This window comes from Nannospalax galili, unplaced genomic scaffold (assembly GCF_000622305.1).
Source record: "Nannospalax galili isolate Female #2095 unplaced genomic scaffold, S.galili_v1.0 scaffold894, whole genome shotgun sequence".
NCBI lineage: Eukaryota > Metazoa > Chordata > Mammalia > Rodentia > Spalacidae > Nannospalax > Nannospalax galili.
The window spans coordinates 259,671-285,367 of NW_008334892.1; the positions used below are offsets into that span (position 1 = coordinate 259,671).

At 39.2% G+C, this 25,697-nt stretch overlaps 1 protein-coding gene across 4 annotated transcripts in view; it reads right to left on the reverse strand.

Moving 5' to 3' along the window:
• The window catches only part of Neto2 (neuropilin and tolloid like 2), an 88,538-nt gene that overhangs the window by 25,923 nt on the left and 36,918 nt on the right, over positions 1-25,697 (reverse strand). For 3 of the 4 annotated variants that reach the window (XM_008829637.3, XM_008829633.3, XM_008829634.3), the window contains exons 5-6: positions 17,205-17,249; positions 16,996-17,123 (exon numbers count right to left, since the gene is read on the reverse strand). In XM_008829637.3, the coding sequence (XP_008827859.1) occupies positions 16,996-17,123; positions 17,205-17,249 (173 nt within the window). The remainder of the gene's footprint in view (positions 1-16,995; positions 17,124-17,204; positions 17,250-25,697) is intronic. The other variant, XM_008829635.2, reaches the window with a different exon arrangement.

Consider the following 25,697-nt stretch of genomic DNA (forward strand, 5'->3'; position numbering starts at 1 on the left):
TCAGTTCTCTCCTTCTAACAAGCACATCCTGTGGATCAAACTCAGGTTATCAGGTAAGGTGCCCTTGCCCACTTGAGTCATCTTGCCAGTCCCCAAGTACATCTCTTAAGTATATAATTCACTCTCATTAATTACTTTTGCAATAAAAATATTCTGCTCATGGCTCTAACATAACTATTGGCCTCTTCTATTACACAGTAAGGTCTTCCTACAGAACCATATCCAGCTCACAGAAAGTAGTGACTAGGTTTATAAAACTACAAATTGGTAGAACTAAGTATCAGCAAAACAATCAAAATGTCTATTTATTGCCTTTCAGCAGGTGGGAGTGGTACTAGGATTACTGAACTCAGGTCTTGTAGATGCCACTGAACTGCACCCCTCCCTTATTTTCCATTAGTTGAAAAAAATTATTTACTATAGCTATTGGGTTTGCACACACACGTCATGGCTTCCACGTATGTGGAAGTCAGAGCACAATTTGTGAAGTTGGTAATCTCAACCCACTTTATGTGAGCTCCATCAGATTTTGTAGTAAGCATTTTGTAGTAAGCACTTTTATCTGCTGAGCTGTGATGTTTCTATGCCAACAGTATGATCACCTGAATAGACTGACTTTTAAATTTAGGGTTTTTTTTTTTTTTTTTTTTTTTTGTCTTTTTGTCTTTTTGAGACAAGGTTTCCCTGTAGCCACATGTCTCCTTGAACTGTGCTGATGGAACTGACTGCTGGAATTGTTTCTGGAACGGTGTCCTGAGTCCAGCCCCACTTATAATTTTATTCAAAATTGTTTCTCCAGCTTCAACTGAGGAAGTACAAGCTTGATTCCATACTAATCTTAACAGATCATTTGCCCTTTCTTTCCTAGTTCTAGAATATTTCATTCATCCAAGGTCAATCTTTCCCAACCTCCACTGTATGCAATGGGGCTGGTGCACTGCCTTTCAGCACTGTGATATGTTAATTCTCAAGTTATCCACATTCATCTGTTAATTCATCCTTTTTGGTTAGAGTACCAAACTGAGGTTGCCTAGGAGATGAGATCAGGTGCCAAGGTCATAAGACACAGGAGCACATGGTTTTGCTGGGGTTAACTAAAACTTAGTCCAGTTTATGTCCATTAATAAAAGTCATTCCCACACTCAGCCATCTTGCTGGTCCTCATTCTTTTTTGTTTTTGGTCTTGTTAGAGATAGGGTCTCCTCATAGCCTCAGCTGGCCTAGAACTTGCTATCACTTGCCTCTGCTGGGATTGAAGGTGTGCCACCATGCCTGGTCTCATTCATTAATTCATCCATTTTTGAGATATGGTATGGGTAAAGTTGCCCAGACTAGCCTCAAACTTGTCAGCCTCCTTCCTCAGCCTCCTCTGAAGGAGGTGGAATTACAGGCATGCACCTACACATCTGCCAATCTGCTTATTCTTTTAATACAGAGAAAAATGTTACATATAAACCTACAGTAAATGCTCTTCAAAGACACTTTTCTTAAAATCAAAGCTCAAGGTAAGTCATATGACAAGAACATAAACTTATTTTATTGTGAATACAGTAAAACAGAACCTGATGTGGTAGTATATGCTTGTAATTTCTTATTTGGGAGGTGGATACAGGGTATTCAGAACTCAAGGCCTGCCTTGGCTACATAGAAAGTACAAGGTCAGCCTGGGCTACAAAGAAGCCAAAAAGAAATAACCCTAAAATAGTGAAACCTCCAAGTTAATAGCATAGGTCAACTTTTAAGACAATTTATAAACCTGAGAAAATGAAATGGAGGGTCACACATACTACTCTCATTCCAGAGTGCATGAAAAGATACATTTTATTGAATACTTCTGGCCTGTTGCCATCCTGGACATGTATGAATTTTTTTGCATCTTTCTTCCCAAGATTTTTTGCCATCAGTTTATGCCTTTTATGGTAACAGAGTAATGTGTCTTATGAAAGGAGCCTGCATTTCTTTCTTTTTTTGTTGTTGTTGGTTATTTGACAGGGTCTCCCTAGTCCCAGCCCACCTGGAAGTCATGATGTGGACCAGGGTATAGCCTCATTCTCAGAGATCTACCTGATTCCGCCTCCCGAGGGTTAGGGTTAAAGGTGCATGCCACCCACCCAGTGTGTGCCCTCCTATTTCTTTTCTGAGATTCTGAATTGTTATTACATCCTTTAAATCCTGGTACAATTTGTCAGTAAATCCATGTAAGCCTAGAACATTTTTTGGTACAAGAAAATTTTTTTAAATTGATTTATGTGATGAATGTTTTGCTTGCATATATTTACCATGTTGTGCAATGCCTGTGGAGGCAAAAAGAGCGTGTTGTATCCCCTGGAACTTAAGTTTCAGATGGTTGTTAGCAACTTTGTTGTGCTGGGAACCAAACTTAGGTCCTCTGGAAGAATAGCCAGCGCTCTTAACCGCTGAATCATCTCTCCAGCCCCTTGTTATAAGGTTGTTTTCCCCACCCCCTTCATTTTTAATTGAATTTTTGTGTATTTTATACAGAATATATCAAACAATCTTACTCAGCTTTATATCTCTGTCCCCACCAGCACCCTCCCATAGTCCCTGCATTGGAACCCATATACTCTGTCCCAATGTGTCAAGTTAGTGTCCCCAGATGTTCTCCAGTCAGCCTATCTAGTCTCTTGTTTTAGGAAGATCAACTCTTCCTCACCTAGCAGTAATCAGTTGCCAATGTTTCTTCAGCTAAAAGTTTTAAACTATGACTTCAAGTCTAGGACAAATAATGTAGGATGACCCAGATTACCTCTTTCTTCTTGACTCTATCTAGACAGCATGCAGTTTTTAAAAAATTTGTTCACTTCATCTAAGCCGTTGACTGTGGACCAGAGAAGCAGTTCACTGTATTTTCTTTTCCTTTTTAACACTGGTAGAGTGAAATTCTTTATCATTCTGATATGAGCAAAAGTGTTTTATTTATCCAAATATTATTTGCTGCCCTTCATTCATGAAGTTCTGATTCAGTAATACTTCTCTTTTACCTAAAGAACATCCTTTGCAATTTCTTTGTCTTCATCATAATATGTTTTCAGTTTGTCTCCACTCATGAGAATTTTGTAGCTATAAAATTCCGAGTTCAACTATGCCTTAGTACTCTAGTGGAGGGGGCTGAGGCTGGAGGACTGTGATTCTGATACCAGCATGGGCTACAAAGGAACACTCCATGTAAGAAAAAAATCAAATCAATAAAAATAAATACTCTGAGCTCATAGTTTTTTTTTAATAGCATTTAAAGGATTTTGAGCTATTGGTTATATATTCTATGACTTTTTTGAAGGGAAACCTGTGAGTTATTCTAATAATTGCTCCCTTATATAAAAAGCACTGTTTTCCCTCTGATAGACCTCAGGGTCTCAGTCATTAGTTTCAATTAATGTGATCATGGTATGTGCAGTCCTTTCCGTTTATTGTTTTGGTACTCACTGAATTTCTTAAATCTGGAGGAAATTTTAGAGATTTCACCAAATTTGGTGCTCAAAATGATTTCTTCAAATATTTATTCTGTACTAAGCTCTTCTTTTCTCTCTATAGACGAAATGGTATGTCAGACACTCTGAAACTGTCTCACAGGCTCCTGAGACTCCATTAATTTGTTTTCAATTTTTCTCAATTTAGGTTTGATCATTTCTACCAATTCACCTTTAAATTTACTGACTTCATATCATTTCCTTTCTGATAGACATTATGTAAGGTATTTTTTTCTATAAACCTTAGATATGACTTCTGCTTGATTCTTTTATACTTTCAGTTTCTCGGCTGAGGTCATTTTAAAAAACTCTTATCTTGAACCAAACATTTTGTTGTTGTTGTTTTATAACAGGGTCTCCTTACGCGGTCCTCGCTGGCCTAGAACCTACTCTAGAACCCAGGCTGGCCTCAAACTTGCAGGCACCCTCCTCTCAGTACCCGAAGTACTGAGGGTACAGGCATGAGCCACCACCGCACCAGCCTCCCCTGACATCTTGTGCATCATGATGTAAGACTGAACTTCGTTAAAACATCTTGATGTCACTGAGTTTTTTTTGCTGCTTCCATTGTGACAGGCAAATAACAGTTGGCTTCCCACTACACATTCAATCTCACTTTGTCTGATGGTGGTTCCAATGTTGGCTATTTTCAAAGCCTCTGCTGTGCCATGTAGGCTTATCCAGGTAATGGCCCCACTCAGAGGCAGAGATGGTGGCTTATTCCGTAATTTGATTTTCAACAGCTTTAACATGTTCTATGGATCTCCTGTATGCATATGCAGCTCAGGAGTTGAGAATGTGTTGCCTTTCTCTCTCTCTGTCTGTTCTCTAGATGACTTGACAACTTTCCTCCTTTCCCCAGTATCTTTGCCCAGAATGAGAAAATTTCCCCGGAGTTTTAGCCCAACCTGTTGCGAGTTGTGAGATTTTGAGGGCAGGTGGTGGTGGGGCATAGGGAGGAAGATGGGGATTCTCTCCATACCCCAGACACAATTTAGATCATTACCAATTCATTAATAAAGAGTTGTTCAAGATATTCTTATGATAATCTAAAACTCAATATGGAAAACTTTAAACATGCAAAAGTAGACAAAATATAGAATATACCCCCAAGTTCAATAACTATCAATTCAGCCAATCTTGTTTTATCTCCGTCTTTCATTACTTCTGCCCCTCATATTAGGGACAATATATAATTATTTGTATAAGGGAACCAATACCAGATACTAATTTCATCTATAGGTAGTTCTGTATGTACCACTTTAACAAAGAAATTCTTTCCTAGAGCTGAGGAGATAGCTCAGTCAGTAAAGTGCTTGCTATGCAAGCATGAGGACCTCATTTTGACCCCCAGAACCTATGTAGAAAAGCTGTGCATCGTGGAGCGTGCTTGTAATACTAGTGCTGGGAAGGTGGAGACAGGCAGATCCCTGGGCTTGTTGGCCACTCACCCTATCTAGCCCCAGGCCAGTGAGAGTTCCTCTCTCAAAAAGCAAAGTGAATAGCTTCTGAGGAATGATACCTGAGGTTGACCTCTGGCTTCCACATGCAGGCATGAATGCGTGTGTATGCACACACATACACTCGCATACACACGCACACAAATCCTATTCCATATCATAGTCACACCAAATAAGCAACTTGTTAATATTATCAGTGTTCAAATTTCTAATTATCTAATGTCATGAATCTTTCCCATTTGTAATTTGATTCCATGAATTAATTTGGCTTACGTATCTTTCAATCAACTGGTTCCCAACAGTGCTGTTCCCGTTATTCATCTGGTATACTTCATAGATGACTTTTATTATAATAGTTAAAAGATATCTTTATTTCTACTTCAACTTTCATTGAATTCTTCATATCTTATTATTTTTATTTTATGTACATGAGTGTATTGCCTGCATGTAAGTGCACCCATGTCATGCAAGTCAGAAGAGGGTGTTGGATCTTCTGGAATTGTAGTTACAGATGGTTGTTAGCTATCACATGGGTGCTGGGCGTCAAACCCAGGTACTTGAGCAGCCACTGCTCTTAACTGCTGAGTCATCTCTCCAGTCCCTTTACTGAATTTTTTTTAGACACGTGTTACTATGTAGTTCAAGCTTGCCTTGAATTTGTCGTGCCATCCTCTTTTTATTTTTTGGTTTTCTTTTTTAACTTAAAAAATTTATTGAGAATTTCATACATGCATATAAGGTGTTTTGATCAAATCCATGCCCACTCCCTCCCCTCCAACTCCTCCCATATCTCCCCATCACTTTTTCCTGACAACTTCATGTACTCATTCTTTTTTCTTTTTTAATTGGGCTTTTTGCTACTCTTAACAGTCCCCTCTCTAAAGAGGTAACCCTAAAATCTTTTAGGGATTAGATACAAGCCCCCAAATACTTTTGACATTTCTGGCTTTTGGAACAGAGTATGTTGCTAGGACGCCCAAGGACATTTTGATTTTTTTGGTCTTTTTGAGACAGGGTCTCCCTGTAGCCCCAGCTGGCCTGGAACTCACTATGTAGACCAGGTTAGCCTTGAACTCACAGAGATCCACCTGCCTCTGCCTCTGCCTCTGGATTGCTGAGAATAAAGGTGTGTACCACTGCGCCCTGACTGAAGTTGTCATCCTCTTATCACTGCCTCTCACATGTACCATCATGCCCAGTTTATTTTTATTTTTACTGACACATAATAATTACACATAATTATTGAGTATAGTATGACATTTCAATATAGGTATACACTACGTAATTCTCAGATAAAGCTGATCAGCATACCTATTACTTTAAACATGCATCATTGTGTTAGAAATATTCAAAATCCTCTCAACCACCTTTGTTGAAATCCAGTTAATTTTTGTCAACTACATCCACATACCTGTTTGCCATCCTCTCCTTTCCTTGTCCTCTGCTTCCCAGCCTGTGGTTACCACTATTCTACTCTGACATCAGCTGTTTTAAAGCTTCTACATCTAAGTGAGTACATGTGGTATCTGTTTATGTCTAATTTATTTTGTTTAACATAATGTCCTCTAGGTTCAGAAATGTTGCTGCAAATGACAGTACTTCACTTGTTTTCATAGATGAGTAATCTATTCCATTGTAATATATGTAACTTTCTTTTTGTTCATCTATTGCTTTCGTAGCTTGGCTATTCTGAACAGTGCTGGAATAAACAGGAAAGTGCACCTATCTGAACACTTATTTTCCTTTGGATGTATGTCCAGTAGCAGAAGAGCTAAAAATCACATGGTAGTGCCACTTGTAGTTTTCTGATTAAGTTCTATACTGGTTACCATAGTGGCTACTATTAATTTACATTTCCACAAACAAGTTATAGGGATTCACCTTTCTTCTGCCTCCTTAGGATGTTACTGTCTTTTTTTTTTTTAGTAACAGCCATTCTAATTGTGGTCAAATTTTTATTTGCTTTTCTATTATTGTGATGCTTAGCTGTTTTTAATATAGCTACTGACCATGTGTATGCTTTCTTTTGAGAAATGTCCATTAAGATCACTTGCCAACTTGTGTGTATATCTGTGTATGTTTAACTGTGTATGTGTACCCAGGTATATGTATATATAGGTCTAGGTCGACATCAGGTATCTGCCTTAATTGTTCTCCATATTATTATTATTTTGGGGAGACACGGTCTGTCACGGAACCTTGCCAAGTCAGGTAGACTGGCTGGTTAGCAAGCCCCAGGGGTCCTCTGTGCCTATCTCCCCAGCACTGGGATTATTGGTGTACACTATTGTGCCCGGTGTTTGTGGGTGCTGGCAATCAAACTCAGGTTCTCATTCTTGTCCAGGAAGCACTATGTCAACTAAACATCTCTCCACGCTCCCTGCTTTGTGTGTGTGTGTGTGTGTGTGTGTGTGTGTGTGTGTGTGTGGGATGGACAGCACACATGCACATGTGAACAAAGTTCAGAGGTCAATCTTGGGTGCCCTTATTCAGGAGCCATTCACCTTGTTTTTTGAGGCAGGATCCCTCACTGGGACCAGGGACTTTCAGGTTAGGCTAGGCTGGGTGTTCTGCAAATCCCAGGGATCTCTGGCTTCCCAGTGCTGAGACTGTAAGTTTGCACCATCACATCTGACTTTATGTGGGTGATGGGCAACAGGGCCTCATTCTGTGTGGAAAAGCACTTTACTGAGCTCTCTGCTCAGTCCTTGCCCACTTTTTAAAAGACGAACTTGTGCTAATTTTTACTTTTTTTAGTTCTTTCTTTTTTACATTTTATTTATTATTTTTATTTTATGTATATAAGTGTTCTGTCTGCATGCATGTAAGTGTGGACCAATGTCAAGTAATGCCTACGGAAGTCAGGGCACAAGATCCCCTGGAACTGGAATTTTAAGCTGCCATGTGGGTGCTGGGAACTGATCTCAGGTCTTTTGCAAGAGCAGCCAGTGCTCTTAACCACCGAGCCATCTCTCTAGCCCCTTTTTAGTTCTTTCTAATAAGAGTTTTATGTTCTTTATTATTTTTATTTTATGTGTATGAGTGTATTGCCTGCATGTAGGTAAGTGCACCCGTGTTGCGCAATGCCTGCGGAGGACAAAAGAGGCCACTGGATCCCCTGGAACTGGAGTTATGGACAGCTGTTAGCTGCCGTGTGGGTGCTGGGATTCAAACCTGGGTCTTCTCCAAGAACAACCAGTGTTCCTAACCACTGAGCCATCTCTCCAGCCCCTAATAAGAGTTTTTAAATTTTGCTATCATTGATTTGTCCTTTCCTATCTCTAATATTTCTAAAATTATTTGGTGTTGTTCCCCCCACCCACATCCGTATCAATCTAGCTAGAGGTTTGCCTATTATGTTCTACAGCTTCTTTGGTCAATTTTTTTTTGGACTGACCTCAAACTCAATTTCATCCTGCATGTCTTAAGTAGTCAGAATAATAGGCCCTTGCCACCCAGGGCTGTTTCTGGGTATCTTAGTTTCATCTGTTGCTGTGATACAACACTCTGAAGAAATGCATTTACTGGCTTATACTTTTAGTTCACAATCCATCATTGAGGGATGTCAGTCAGGGCAGAACTTAAGCAGGAACCCAAAGGAGAACTAATGGAGGAATGCTTCATGCAGGCTCATTCTCTGGCTGGCTTACTCATGCTTAGCTACACTTTTTAAAAAAATATAGCTCAAGACCATTGTCTGAGGAATGGTGTCACTCGACAGTGGGGTGGACCCTCCTACTTTAGGTAATAAGCAAGAGGATCCCTCACAGCCATGCCCACACACCAAGTTGATCTAAGAGATTCCTCAATTGAGGCGTCTCCTCTCAGGTAATCCTAGGCTGTGTCGAGTTGATGATTAGGGTTAACCCGGACCCCATGGTTTATTTCTGCTTTTATGTTTTAAAAATATTTATTATTTTTACGTGTATGAGTGTATTGCCTGAACGTGTGTAAGTGCATCTGTGTCATGCAATACGCTCGAGTTCAGAAGAAGATGTCATGTGGGTGGTGGGAATAAAACCTGGGTCCTATGCTAGAGCAGCTACTGCTCTTAACCTCTGAGCCATCTCTCCAGTCCTTACTTCTGCTTCTAAAATTATCCTTTACTTTCTTTAGAAAGTCTTTTTTTTTTTTTTTTTTAAAGACAGGGTTTCCCTGTACCTCCTGATGGCCTAGAATTTACTATATAAACCAGACTGGCCTGGATCTCAGAGATCCTGTGCCTGGGTTTCCTGAGTGCTGGGAGGATTAAAGGTGTAAGTCACCATGCCTGGCAGATTTGTCATTCTTTTACCTATGAAGCTGAATATTAGCACACTAAATTCAATCATTTTTCTTCTATGGTCATAAGTACTCTCAAAGTATGGCCTACGCAGGCTTCCCCAGAGTGCTGAATCTGGCCTCTGCTTGGTGGTGAGCCACCTTGGAAACAACTGCAGCCACTCCCATTGCTACAGGGCTAAGTTCTTCTGCCCTTTAGTAGGGCCCAGACCCTTGCAGGCTGCCTGAGAGTACCCGAATCCAGCCTCTAGGTGGTGGTGAGCCTCCCAAATCATGCCCATCCCCCTACCTTGGGGGCACAAAACAAACCTCAACAAATACCAAAAAATGGAAATAATTCCATGCAGTCTATCAGACCACAATGCAATAAGCTTAAAATCAACACCAAAAGAAGCCCTAGTAACTACATGAACGCATGGAGACTAAACAACACACTACTGAATGATGAATGGATCAAAGAAGAAATTAAGAAAGAATAAAAGAATTAAAAGATAGTGTCAGCATACAAAAGTCCTATACAGGAGCTGGAGAGATGGCTCAGCAGTTAAGAACACTGAAGACCAGAGTTCAAATCCCAGCAACCACATGGCAGCTAACAACTGTAACTCCAGTTCCAGGGGATCCAACGCCCCCTTCTGACCTCCGAGAGCATTTCAGGACACAGGTGCACTTACACAGATGCAGGCAATACACACATACACATAAAATAAAAATAATAAATAATACATATATATTTTTAAAGTCCCATGCGAACTCGGGCAGACAAAAACCCAGTGTAGAACTGGGGAAATCTTAGCTGAGGAAACACTGGTAGCTGATCACTGCTGGATGAGAAAGAGCTGATCTTTCTAAAACAAGAGACGCTAGACAGCCTGACTAGACCTCAGTGGATAGACTTGCACGGGGGAACATCTGGGGAAACTGACTTGACACATTGGGCCTTAATACAGATGACAGAGTATATGGGTTCCAGTTGGGGGGCTATGGGAGCATGCTGGTGGGGATGGGGGTATAAAGAGGATTAAATTCTTTGAGATATTCTGTATAAAATACACAAAAATTAAATAAAAATTGTTTTTAAAAGAATTAAATGAAAAGGATAATACAACACAAAATCTTTGGGCCACTTTAAAAGCAGTCCTAAGATGGACTCTGAGTGCCTATATTAAAAAATCAGAAAGAGCACAAATAAATGACTTAATATTGCAACTCAAGACTCTGGGAAAGCAACAGCAAATGAAACCTAAACCCAGCAGACAACAAGAAATAACAAAAATCAGAGCAGAAATCAATGAAATAGAAGCAAAGAAAACAATACAAAGAACCAATGAATCTAAGAGCTGGTTCTTTGAAAAGATAGACAAGATAGACAAAACCTCAGCCCAGTTAACCAAAACAAAGAAAGAACAACTCCAAATGAACAAAAACAGATGAAAGGGAAAACATCACAAGAGACAGCAAAAAAGATCCAGAACATTATAAGGGAATACTTTAAAAACCTATACCCACTAAATTTGAAAACCTAAAAGAAATCGATGGACATCTAAAATCATGGGAATCACCAAAGTTAAACCAAAAAGAGATCAACAGCTTAAATAGACCCATGCCATATAAGGAAATTCAAACAGTAATACAAAACCTCCCAAGTTAACAAAGTCCAGGACCAGAAGAATTTACAGCAGAATTCTACCAGACATTTAAATAAGTTCTACAACCAATACTACTTAAATTATTCAAAAAGAAAGAAACGCAGCGACAATCCCCCAAACTCTTTCTATGAAGCTAGCATCACTCTAATACCCAAACCAGGTAAAGACACAACCAAAAATCCAGGCATGATGGCACACGCCTTTAGTCCCAGCCCTGGGAGGCAGAGGCAGGTGGCTCTCTGTAAGTTCAAGGCCGGCCTGGTCTACATAATGAGTTACAGGACAGCTGGGGCTACAGTGAGACCTTGTCTCAAAGAGACAAAAAAAATACACAATCAAAAAATAAAACTATAGGTGCATATCCTTAATGAACATGGATACAAAAATTCTCAACAAAATACTTGAAAACCACAGACATACATCAAAAAGATCATCCACCATGATTAAGTCGACTTTATTCTAGAGATGCAGGGTTCAATATACATAAGTCAATAAATGTCATAAATCATATAAATGGATTCGAAGACAAAAATTGCCCAGTCATATCAATAGATGCAGAGAAGGCTTTTGACAAAATTCAACATGCATTTATGTTCAAAGCCCTAGAGGGAATTGGTCTGCAGGAAACATACCTCAACACATTTAAAGCTATATACAACAAACCCATAGCCAACAAAAACTGGAAGCATTCCCATGAAAATCAGGAACCAGACAAGGATGTCCACTACCTCCAGTCCTTTTTAATATAGTGCTTGAAGCTCTTACAAGAGCAGCAAGACAAGAGAAGGAAATTAAAGGAGTACTCATTGGAAAAGAAGAGGTCAAATTATCCCTTTTTGCAGATGATATGATACTATACCTAAGAGATCCCCAAAATACTTTTCAACAAAAGGAGACTTATAGAATTTCACAACCGGTCACACACAGACATTTCCCAAGTCAAAATGGTACATCTACAATGCAACCTCTAAACCTAAGGCTCATGGAACATAAAATAAGGGGTAAAGAGGACACTAATGCATCTATTAATTCTCATTAATGAAGCTTCCTCATGCAACAGGGGCCAAGAACATAAAAAGTCACAAATGGCCAAAACTTGGAGAGTAAGTCTGCAGAGTATGGATCCTTGGACAGAACTCTTAAACTCTACAGACTTCACACAGACTTCAGGGACCACTGTAGAAGAGGGGGACAGAAAGATTGTAAGAGCCAGGAAGGAGATGAATGACCATATGGAAATAGTCCTACAGGATCCTGGGACCCTTCTCATACGAACCTACAGCAATGGTGTCAGCATGCACAAGACCCATGCAAACTCAAGCAGACGAAAACCCAGCACAGAACTGTGGAAATGAACAGCACGTCCCAATTCTCAGTTGAAGAATTATTGGCAGCTGATTACTTCTGGGTGAGGAAGAGCTTATCTTCTTAAAGAGAGGGACTCTAGATAGGCTGCCTAGACCCCAGTGGATGAACTTGCACTGAGGGATGTCTGTGACAATAATGACACAATAGGCCTTAACACAAATGACAGAATGTATGAATTCCAATTGGGTGGGGGGCTATGGAAGGGTGCCAGTCGGGAAGGGGATATAAAGACGACTTTATGTATGAAATACACAAAAATTCATAAAAATTTACAAAACATATTTTGAAAATAATAAACATAAAAAGAATATGTATAAAACTTTACAGAAATGAAAGAGCACACAGAAACCAATATATAAATAAATTGCTTAAAATACTCTCAAAGTTTAAATTGTTTTTAAATGCATCACATTTTTATACGAATATTTTAATTACTGTGTTTTAAAAATATTTTTTATTTATTACTTTTATTTTATGTGTATGAGTATATTGCCTGCATGTAGATAAGTGAGCCTGTGCCGTGCAATGCCCACGGAGGACAGAAGAGGCCATTGGAACCCCTGGAACTGGAGTTATGGACAGCTGTTAGCTGCCATGTGGGTGCTGGGATTCGAACCTGGGTTTTCCGCGAGAACAACCAGTGTTCTTAACTGCTGAGCCATCTCTCCAGCCCCTAATTACTGAGTTTTAAATGTATTCCATCCTGATTTCTTCTGGGGTGTATGAATTACCAAGGAGCATACTGGTACATTTTCAAGCATGCAAAGCTTGAGAATAACTTTTGGGTTGCTGATTCTGCAAAGGAAGAAGTGCTGTTAATTGTTATGCTTGCTAGTGTCTAATACATGGATCAGTTCTGATAAATCTATCATGCATGTTTATGAAGAACACATATTCTCTGGATGTTGTTAGCAAGATATCACATGCTGTTTAAATCTTATGAATCTCAATAATTTTTTATGTTTGATGTATTAATTATTAAGGTAAAAACCTACTGTAACTGGAATTGTTGATTTTCAATTTATGTTTTAAGGCTATAATTTTGATTCTAACTTATATATCATTGTGAATTAGTGTCTTGATTTCTATTTTAATAGTTACATTCACTCTCGGTATTTGCTGTCATTTCTTTCGTTGTTGTTTTTTCTTGGTCTTTTTTGCAGCAGGGTCTCTCCAGCTGGCCTGGAACCCACTATGTGGAACCAGGCTGGCCTTGAACTCACAGATATCCACCTGCCTCTGCCTCCCAAGTGCTGGGATTAAAGTTTTACACCACCACACTCAGTCTTGCTGTCATTTTTTATTTTGCACTTATTTACTGGTGTTTAGTGCATGCGAGTGTGTGCATGTGCAGAGGCCAGAAACTGACATTAGTTGTCTTCATTTATCACTCTATACCTTAGTTTTTTTAAGATTGCCTATCACTGAATCTGGAGCTCATCATGTCAGTCTAGCTGGGAAGCCCTGGGATCCACCTATCTTGGCATCCTCCATCCCAGTGCTGGGGTTAGAGAAGTGTGCAGCCCTGCCCAGCTTACATCAGAGCTAGGGCTCCAAACTTAGGTCCTCAGGCTTGCACAGCAAGCACTTACTCACTGAGCCATCTCCCCAGTCCCATTTAAAAACTTTTCTATCTTTAAATTTTAATGTATTTGTCTTATAAAAAAAGAAATTAGATTTCAAATGTAGCACTTAAGGGCTACAGAGATGGCTTAGGGCTAAGAGCACAGGCTGCTCCTTCAGAGGACCTAGGTTTGGATCCCAGCACTCACATGGTAGCTAACAATTGTCCCTAACCCCAAGTTCCGGGGCTCTAACACCCTCTTCTGGCTTCTTCAGGCAAAACATACACACATACACACACACACACACACACACACACACACACACACACACACACTGCACCTTCCCATTACTAAAATTTCCTCAGATTTTTAATAACCATTCCTCTTATTACAGAAGTCTATGTATGTAGCTATTTTAAAAATTAACTAGTCATTTTTCTTTCTCATTTTTTTGTTCCTTCTTTAGGACATACATACATACATTTATATACTGGTTTTATTTTTGAGAAAGGGTCTCCCTGTAGCCACAGCTGGCCTGGAACTCACTATGTAGACCATACTGACCTCAGTCTTACACAGAGATCTGCCTACCTCTACCTCCTGAGCGCTGGGATTTAAGGTGTGCACCACCACACCCAGCTTTCTTTAGGATATTTAAAGTACATAGTAAATTCTTGAAGACCTAAAATCTAGAAAGTTGAGCCTCTTGCCATTTATTGTCTGCTTTCACTTCACTGTGAGCTATGAGCAGAGGGGCTATCTAATTCTCCAGGACAGCTTTATGGATGTAAGCTCTGAAGTCTCTGGATATTTTTGGCAAGTTTTTATAAGCTTAGGATTGGCTTGCTAATTTGTGATTTGTGGTTCCTGGCCAGACCAGGGAATGTAAATTCATATCCTAAAGCCAAAAGTAATATTCCAGATATGAAATCCTAGGGAGACCATAGCCTTAGCACAGCCGGAGAACAAGCCACCACAGTACGTTTCCTTGTCACTGACATGAACTCAGAGAAACTCATTTTGCTTTGTTTGTTCATGTCAGTCATCTCCCTCTGAGGGATATGGGGCCCCCATTTGATAGGGGCCTGATGATGGTCACACAAACTCTAGTCCCCCCCCCAATGTCAGTGCTAAAACAAGCTACTGTTATGTCCACCCTAGGCAGTAATCAGTTGTTGAAATCAGTCAGAGGCATTTGTAACATCGACTTCAGTTTACTATACTAATATATAGTTACCTGTCTTCATAAGAATTACTGGTTTTTATTGATCTATAGTTAGGCGATACAAATATAAAATAAGCTGGGTGTGGTAGCATGCCTTTAATTCTAGCACTTGGGAGGCAGAGGCAGACAGATCTCTGTGAGTTCAAGGCCAGCCTGGTCTACAAAGTGAGTTTGAGGCCAGCTGGGGCTATAAGGAGATCATGTCTCAAAAAAGATAAAAAACCAACAATAACAACAAAACCCCCCCAAAAAACCCAACAAATACACAAAACTTAAAAATGTGATCTAGAGCTATATTATTTGGTGACACATTAAAGGAAGGAAAATAAATTACTGGTTTTTAAATTATATTTGCTTTTTAAGGGATATCTGATATATTTTTTCCCAGTGTTTCCAAGTGTTTTTTGACTTGTTTTAAGTGTTTTTAAGTTATTTATCACATTACCATAAATATAAATCTAATTTTCATGATTTCCAGGGGAGGGAAGGGTCAGGGTCTCAATACGCTGGCTACTAACTCACGAAAATCCTGTTTTAGCCTAAGTGGGATTATAGGCATATAATTTCATGCCTAGCTTCACAATTCTTTAAAGATATGTTTCCCCATGGGGCTGGAGAGATGGCTCAGCAGTTAAGAGCACTAACTGCTCTTGCAGAGGACCCGGGTTCGATTCCCAGCACCCACATGGCGGCTACGAACCATCCTTCACTCCAGTTCCAGGGAATCCGAAGCCCTCTTCTGACATCCGAGGCATTGCACGACATGGGTGCACTCACACACACACATAAAATAAAAATGATAAAATATTTTTAAAAATGTTTTCCCAGTTTCTATTTCTCTTTTCTTTTCCCCTTTTCTACGTATGTAAAAATTAAGTTTAACTTCTGTTGCTAGTCCTATACATATAAATTCAGCAAAACCCAAAAGCAGTTAGCAATCAATCTGCATCAGTCAAAGATTAAAAAAAAAAAACAACAACATTCTTTATAGCGCTGTCCATAAAAGTTTCATATGATCAGTGAGAAAACAGAACTCAGACTCATTGTTCTCATACTGGTATCACCAACCATGTCGTGCAGCTTAGTGTTCCTTACCAGAAAAAAGGCTTTATTCTGAAGACTGTGTGCTTGTGTGTGTGGCCTATGCATGCACATATGTGCATGTGTGTGTGCACATGTGCACAAAACCAGGGTAACGTGGAATCCAGAGCTGGATGTCAGGCATATTCCTCCCTCACTACTTAGTTTTTGACACAGGGTTTCTCTTTGAATCTTGAGCTCCTCATTTCAGATGGACTGGCTGACCAGCGGAGCCTCTGGGATCCTCCTGTCTGCCCTATTCCCTCACATTGGTGTTAGACATGCACTACTGAAAAGGTCCCTGGCTTTATGTACGTGGGGATCCAAACTCAAGTCTTTATGCTTGTACAGCAAGACTTTACGCACCAAGCTAACTCCCTAGACCTCTAAAAAAATTTTTTAAGTGTATCTTTGATCAATATTTGTATTTTCTTTTTTTTTTTTTTTTTTTGTTTTTTGTGACAGGGTGTCTCCCTGTAGCTCCAGCTGTCTTGGAACTCACTATGTAGACCAGGCTGGCCTTGAACTCATACAGATCCACCTGCCTCTGCCTCCTGAGTGCTGGGATTAAAGGGGTGCGCCGCCACGCCCAGCTTAAAACCTTAATCCTTTAAGATTAAGAACTTTATTGTGTTGCTGATGAGATGACTCATCAGGTAAAAACAAAATAGAATCTTGACCTGAGTTTGATGGCAGGAACCCACACAAAGATGGAAGGAGAGAACCAACTCCCCAGGTGTGTTGTGGCACATGTGCTGGCATATACATAACACATGTCATACACAACAATAAAAATTTAAAGTTATTTGCATGACTCAAAACTATACACACGTAAGTCGGGTCTCACTATGCTCTTCTCCGAAGTCAGTCAATATATACCTTAGCTTTTGGAGTGGCTTTAATTGTCCATATGCAATCAACTGCTTGGCCAGGCTTTGTTTTTTCTTCTTGTTCTACCTGACTAGAACGTACTATTCCATCTGCTCCAGAAAGCTCAAACTGGCAATCTAGAAAAAAAGAGAATGATGTTTAAAGCAAAATAAAACTAATAAAAAATGCCACAGGAGAAAAGAGGTAATATACTAAACCTGGAATGGGATTTAAAATACCTCCAAGGTAAGTAAAGTCTGGATCTATAAGAGAAAAGAGAAGAAAGTCATTGGTACTGAACGTCTTTAAGACCTAACATTCTAAGTTATGTGTCAAGTTTCATTTCATAACAATTTAGGAGAAACTTTCAATGAAACAGACATGTCATTTATGGAGTCAACTTTTTGTTGTTTCAGGTTTTTATGAGAAAGGGTCTCCCTGTAGCCCCAGCTGTCCTAGAACTATGTTAGACCAGGGTGGCCTAGATCTCACAGAGTTCTGCCTGCCTCCGCCTCCTCAGTGATGGGATTAAAGGTGTACGGCACCATACCCAGCTAGAGCCGACATTTAATAAAAATTTTACTTTTGATTTCATCATTAATGCTTTGTGCTATTGAAAGGATTATCAACTATTGAAAGTAGTAAGCTAGTCCACTGACAGACGAACAGATAAACAAAATGTGGTATAACATAATACAATGGAAAACTACTGAGCCTTAAAAAGGAATACAATTACTTTGTGTTGAACCATAGTAAATGTCTTCAAAATGTTTGCTTAAACGGGTAGTGGTGACGTTTGCAGGCTCTGTAAATATAACTCATGCTACTGAACTATATAATAAATGGTTCATATTTTATCTCAATAAAACATTTTTTAAAAATTACACAGGTGCCTCAACAATTATTTCACAATTTAAATAGGAACTATAAATACAAGACTTTATATTTTGCCTAGAAAACTTACTTCATATTTATAGTTTACTGTATGTAATAAGACACTTCAATTCTTGTGAAAGGTATTGTAATATATTGACTGACTTCAGAGAAGAGCATAGTGATTTATACAATGTATAGTTTTCATTCATGCAAATATATCTAACTTTAAATTTTTTTATTTCATTTACTTTATTAGGCAACTACTAATATCATAGTGTTTTTATAGTGGAATAAAATTTATTGTATTGTATGATACGCATTGTGCATGTGTGGGCACATGTGCAACAGCACACATAAGCTCTTTAATTGCCAAGTTACTTCAAATTATAAATTGAAAAAAAGGGAAATAATCTATTAGCTGAATCTAGAGACTGCCCTTTTAAAACTCAAACTAACCTCATCCTTGCTAAAAGGAAGAGGCAGCAGACAACAGCCCTTTTGCAAAGAAGTATCAAAGCAGAATTGAAATCTTAAACAACAGGAGCTTTTTTTGCAAATTAATCAGATTTATTTTTCATATATATGCAAGAACTTAAAAAATTATTACATCTATTTATTTATTTATTTATTTATTTATTTATTGTGTGTGTGTGTGTGTGTGTGTGTGTGTGTGTGTGTATGTGTGTGTGATGGCTTGTGTTTGGAAGTCAGAGGACAACTTGCAGGAGTCAGTTCCTTCCTTTCATCATGTGGGTTCTGGGACTTGAACCTAGGCCATCCCTGGGTGGCAAGTGCCTTTACCTACTGAGCCACTTCACTGACCCCATATGCAGGCAAGAATTTTAAGATATAATTATTGAATTAAAATTTCCCTATTTATCTGTTACTTCTATGAAGCAACAATAAAGAGCCTGCTTCAGCAAATATCACCAATAGCTTTGAGAATCTCATCAAAAATGCTAATTTCTCACTGATACTGACAGGTTTCTTCCACACAAAATTTATTCTCAAGACATGACTTTATTTTCAATGAAAAAAATATTTTTGAGACAGGGTCTTGTAATGTATAGGCTGGCCTCAAACATGCTATGTAGTGCCTAGCGGAAAACATGCCTTTACACAACAGCAGACAAAGCTGTATTTTAGCCAATTAAGAACTGCATATGGTTTTCTTATTTTAGTGATAAAATTGGGTAATTACTGATCTACAGTAAAAAATAAATATAACACAATAGAAAAAGTACCCTAGAAAACACAATCAAGTTCTGTATTTGCTAGTATATAAGAAAATCACAGCCAGACGTAGTGGCACACGCCTATAGTCCCAGCACTTGGGAGGCAGAGGCAGGTGGATCTCTGTTGAGGTCAAGGCCAGCCTGGTCTACATAGTGAGTTCCAGGCCAGCTGGGGCTATAGGAGACCCTGTCTCAAAAAGACCAAAAAAAAAAAAAATCATTTAATTCCTAAGCATCCTCATCTGTAAAATAGGATACTATACAATATATTACTATTAGTATAAAGTGTAATATAATATATACAAAATCAGAAGCATTATAAAGTACAAATGAAAGATAAAGTATTCTATAAACCTTGAAGCATTTTATAAATCTGTATTTCAGCTATAAACCATATAAACTTTTTCCTCATGATCTGAAAAACAAAGGAAAATAACCACTTTTGTACAAGTGGTTATATGTAAAGTTGGTTGATTTGAAAAATTTATTACTTCTGTGTATGTATGTCAGGTGTGGACATGCCATTGGTGTCCATGGGGAGGTCAGAGATACCTTGAAGGATCTTGTTTCCTCCTACCATCTTATGGGATCTGGGGATGAAACTCAAGATGCCAGGCTTGTGTATGAGTGTCTCTACCTGCTCAGCCAGATTTTTAAAAAAATAATTTATTGAGAATTTCATCCATGCATATAAAGTGCTTTGATCAAATCCATGCCCACTCCCTCCCCTCCACTCTCCCCATCACTTTTTTCTGATAACTTCATGTATTCTTTCTTCTTTTTTAATGGGGCTGTTTGCTACTCCAACATTCCCCCCTCTGAAGAGGGAACCCTAAAATCTTTTAATTTTTTAAAAAATATTTTATTATTTTTATTTTATGTGTATTCGTGTATTGCCTGCATGTAGGTAAGTGCACCCGTGTCGTGCAATACCCACGGAGGTCAGAAGAGACTGCTGGATCCCTGGGGAACAGGAGTTATTTGACAGTTGTTAGCTGCCGTGTGGGTGCTAGGATATGAACCCGGGTCTTCTGCAAGAACAACCAGTGTTCTTAACTGCTGAGCCATCTCTCCAGCTCCCCTAAAATCTATTAAGGATTAGATAAGAGCTCCCAAATACTATCAACATTTTTGGCCTTTGGAACAGAATATGCTGCTAAGAGGCCCAAGGACATTTTGATTCTTAGCCAAGAAACGGGTTACCTTTCTTTGGGGTCTTTTTACCCTAACTGCCTAAGATTGGCTGATTTTTAAAAAATATTTTAGAATAATAATAATAATAATAATGATTATTATTATTATTATTTTGAGACAGGGTCTCCCTGTATCCCCAGCTGGTCTGGAATTCGCTATGTAGAACAGGCTGGCCTCGAACTCACCAAGATCTGCCTGCCTCTGCCTCCCGAGTACTGGGATTAAAGGCGTGCACCACCATGCCCAGCTTGGAATATTATTTAATTAAAAGCATGTAAAAACATTTGTGTATGTGTGTAAAGGAGGGGGTATACTCTCCTTTGGAGGCCAGAGGTCTGCTATAGGTATCCTACTCTATCATGCCCCTGCCACTGAAACAGTGGGAAACAGTCTCTCACTGAACCTAAAGCATGCAGTTTTTGGCTACACTGTGTGGCTAGAGAGCCCCTAGGAGCAATCTATCTCTGCCTCCCAGCACTCAGGTTGCAGGTGTGAGCCACTGTACCCAGTCTTTTACATGGGTTCTGGGGATATGGACTTAGGCCATCACGTGTACAGCAAGTATCTTACCCACTGTGCCATTTCCACAGTCCCAGAAAAAAAATGTTATTATCTAGTTTTTTGTTTCAAACAGTCTAAACTTATTTGTAAAGATGTGATTCATATGTATGATTTTGTAATAGTATCTAAAATTATAAAGTACTATTTAGTTAGTAAAGATCAATTACCTGACCAATTTAAACAAATTACTTATTTTGTCAGAAGCTACTGGTTCTCAGACTTCTGTGAACTAGTTCTGAGGGCAGAATATTCTGTATGTCACCTACTCAGTCATCTGTCTTTTCTTAGCCATTGTGACAAAAACAGGTTACTCCATTTTAGTTTTAATAAATTCTAAATAAAATTTTCTATTTTAACTATTTTTTAGACAAGGTCTTGCTATATAGTTCAATCTCTTTGCCTCAACCTCTTGAGTATATGCAATTACATATGTGTGACTGTCCCTGGCTATGCTAACCATTTTTTGGTGTACAGTTCAGTGACATAAGCACATTGACAATGTTGTTTAACCATTATCATTTCAGATATTTTTGTCACTTTAGATGGAAAAGTCTACACTCAGTACCTTCCTGTTCTCTCCTCCCGTGTCTGATTTAACAGCATTTTCCTTTCTGTTTCTATGAATTTGACCAATTCAAATAATTTATGATTAGATTAACACAGTATTTGTCTTGTTTCTTGTTAATGTATCGTTCATCCATGACATAACACATGCAGAATTTACACAAATCAGCTAACTTACATTTTCACAGAAGTGTTGACATTAGCTTTTATTTTAATTGCTGAAACTTGAAAACAACTACTATCTTTTTCCCCATTTTCATGCATGTGTGGTCACATGTGTGTCTATTTGGAGGCTCAAGGTTGATGTTGAGAATTATCCTTCTAATTCACTGAGGCATAGTTTCTCAATAAAACCTAGAGCTTGCTGATATGATTTGTCTTCCTAGCCAGATTGCTCTGGGGATCCCTTGTATCTGCCTTCCAAGGTTGGAATTATAGGCAGGTCACCATAGCCACATGGAATTTTTGTGTGCTTCTGGGAATCCAAACTCTGGTCCTCACACTTGTGTGGTAAATGCTTTACCCACTGAGCCATCTCTCCAGTCCTCCAAAACATCTTTTGACAGAACAGATAAACAAACTGGGCAAAGGCACTTGCTGCCAAGCCTGATGACCTGAGTTTGATCCTTGGAATCCACATGGTAGAGAAGAGACTCCTGAGAATTGTCCTCTGACCCCCACACATGTACTATGGTATAGCACATACAACACAAAATAAATGTTAAAAAAAAACCCACAATCCCCAACTATCAAACACAGGTAGACACGGAAAAACCTCATGTACATACCACTAAGTAGAAGAAATCAATCTGAAAATCATACATATTGTATGATTCTAACTGTACATGACACAGACGTGAGAAAGCAATAAAGACAGTGCAGAGCTCAGTGGTTGCCAATAGTTTAAGGGGAGGAAGCAATGAACACTGGAGCATAAGAAAGTGTTAGGCAGTGAAATTGTACCGTATGGTAACAGTGGGCGTATGCGGGGCTGGAGAGATGGCTCAGTAAGAGCACTGGCTGCTTTTGCAGAGGACCCAGGTTCAATTCCCACCACCCACACGGTGCCTAACCACCATCTGTAACTCCAGTCCCAGGGGAATCTGATACTCTATTCTGACCTTGGGCATTGCACTACATGGGTGCACTAACATACATGCATGTAACACACATACACACAAATAATAACAGTAAAACAGTGGATGCATGCTATTTGTCAAACTCATCAGTATATAATACCCAAAGTGAACTCTATTATAAGCTATGGACTTTAGATGATCATAATGTGTCAATATTGATTTCCTGATTGTACCAGCTATACCACTCTTTTGGCAAGATGTGGATGTAGGGGAGGTAAGAGGTATATGATAAGTACTTCCTGCTCAGTTTTGCTGTGAACCCAAAACTGTTATTTTTTTTAAAATCTATTAGACAAGTTTTACTTTTTGAAAATGTTGTCCTTCTGATATTAGACAGATAATACTGATGCAAAAAAACCCCTTCCATAATGTTTACTGATTTAGAAAGTTGGTTTCTTTTTAAGGAAAAAACAAAACAAAACAGTAACTAGAGCTATACACCTAGCATGACTGTTGGCAAAAAAAAAAAAACCAAACTGAATAAAGAAATCCATATGAAGAGATAAATATCAAATTGTTAACACTGATTTTATACATATAGTTGCAGGATTATGAATAATTGCTTCATTTGTATGTTTTAAGCTTTTCATTTAAAAAAAAAATTTTATTGAATTTTTGTGTATTTCATACAGAGTATCTCAATCATCTTTATACACCTGTCCCCGCCCCACTGGAACACTGGAACTCTGTCATCCGTGTTAAGGCCCAATATGTTGTCAGTGTCCCCAGACGTTCCACAGTGCAAATCCATCCACTGAAGTCTAGTCAGCCTATCTAGAGTCCCTTTATGAAGATCAGTTCTTCCTAGCCTAGCAGTAATCAGCTGCCAATATTTCTTTAGCCAAGATTGGGGTCTGCTGTCCAGTTCTATACTGGATTTTTGTCTACCTGAGTTTGCATGGGACTTGTGTATGCTGACACAATTGTCATAGAATCATATAAGCAGGTTCCCAGGAGCTTGTAGGACTGTTTCCATATGGTCATACACCTCCTCCCTGACTGGCCCCTCTTCTTCGATGGTCCCTGAGCCTTGGGTGGGTGATGGTTAATATGAGAGTCCTGTCCAAGAACCAGCATTCTGTAGACTCTTAATCTCTATGTTTTGGCCATTTGTGACCCTTTGTGTTTCTGGTCCTCTGTTGAATGAGTGAGCTTCATTAATGAGAACTGAGAGATTCATTAGTATTGTCTTCATTACCCCTGTTCTATGTTCCATGCACCTTAGGCATAGAGGTTTCATTGTAGATGTGTTGCTTAAGCCTGGGCAATTCATAGACAATGTCTCTGTGTGACCAGTTGTGGTACTTGGCAATGGTCTCCAGCTGGTGCAAACTAAGCTTCTCTGATGAGTGGTGATTGGGATATTTGTCTGTAAATATAAGGATATGTATTTTGCACATAGTAATTACATTAGCCTAGGGGTGCGACAGTCTTGGGGTTTTCTCTAATATCTATGACCACTTCAGCCATGTGTATTTATGTTTACAGTATCACACTTGAGTTTCCTCCCATTGAATTTGGGCTTTTAGTCCAATTATGTGGCTGTTGATTGCCCCCAAGATAAAAGTGCCACTACTACACCAATGTTGTATGCTGTGCCGTCCGTTGATGTGGTTATTTGGTCTTGAAGCTGGTGTTCAACCATCAATTGACATTTTCCCTTGGCACCTTCATAGTGCTCTCCAACTATGAGAGCTGCCTTCAGAGGAGGTGGTTTCAGGTCAGTTCCAGCTCTACTGCTACAAATCCTGTGTCCGAAGTATGTTCTGCCTTTGACAGTAGGGTCTTATCTTCAAGTTCTGGGAGACCATCAAGGGCTGTGGCAATAGCCTGTGGAGTTTTAGGAGGCTAAACCACCCTTGAACCACCCTGGCCAACAACTCACAGAAGGTTTCTCCTGTCTGGCACTGTTTCTTGTTATGTAACCTTTAGCTATACACATGGACTCATGTAGAGATACCGTTATGTGTAATTTGTCATTAGGTTGTTGGACTAAAATGATTCCCTCTGGTTTTTTAAAACTAGCTAGGCATTATTTATTTCCCCCCACCCCCAGTCTAACCCTTCTACCATGGATTCCCCATTTAAAGTGTCCCCATTTCTCCCACCTTCTATGGTCCCACCTCTCAAGAGCCTTCTTTCCCTTTATCCCCAAGTTTCCTTATATAACCTTCCCTCCCTCTCTCATTTAAATAGCCACATTTTTACCCATTTCTCCCACAGTAGCACCTGTTTCCTACTGCTCTTCTCTCTTGGGTTCTTTCTTTCCCCTTTCTTCACTGGTTCCTTTTCATTATTCTGGTTCCTGCAGTTACATCTGGCTACATACCCACATATAAGGATTTGGTGCTAGGATCCACATATGAGAGAGAACATACTTTGTTTTCCGAGTCTGTGTTACTTCACTTAGTATAACAGTTTCTAGTTCCATCCATTTACCTGCAAATTTCATGATTTCATCTTTCTTTACTGCTGAGTAAAACTCCATCGTATATATGAACCACATTTTCATTATCCACTCATCAACTGAGGGACACTTAGGTTGCTTCCATCTCTTAGCTATTGTGAAAAGAGCAGCAACAAACATGGATGTACAAGTGTCTCTGCAATAGGATGTGTCCTTTGAGTATATGCCAAGGAGTGGTATAACTGGGTCATATGGTAGGTTCATTTGTAGTTTTTTAAGAGTTCTCCACACTGTTTACCACAGGGGTTGCATGAGTTTCCAATCCTACCAGCAGTGGATGAGCGTCCTTTCCCCACATTCTCTCCAGCATTTAGTATCATTTGTTCTCTTGCTCTTAGCCAGTCTGACTGGGGTGAGGTGAAATCTTAAAGTGGTTTGAATTTCATTTCCCTGATCACTAACAATGTTGAACCCTTTTAAGATGTTTGTTAGCCATCTTTATATCTTCTTTTGAGAACTCTCTGTTCAGAACCATAGCCCATCTTTTTACTGGGTTACTTTCTTTCTTGATTCTTTGTTTTTTTGAGTTCTTTATATATTCTGGATGTTAAACCTCTGTCAGATGTGTCACTGGTGAAGATTTTTTCCCATTCTGTGGGTTTTCTCTTCACTTCCTTGTTGTTTCTTTTGCTGTACAGAAGATTTTTAGTTTACTGAGCAATTGATGTCCAATTT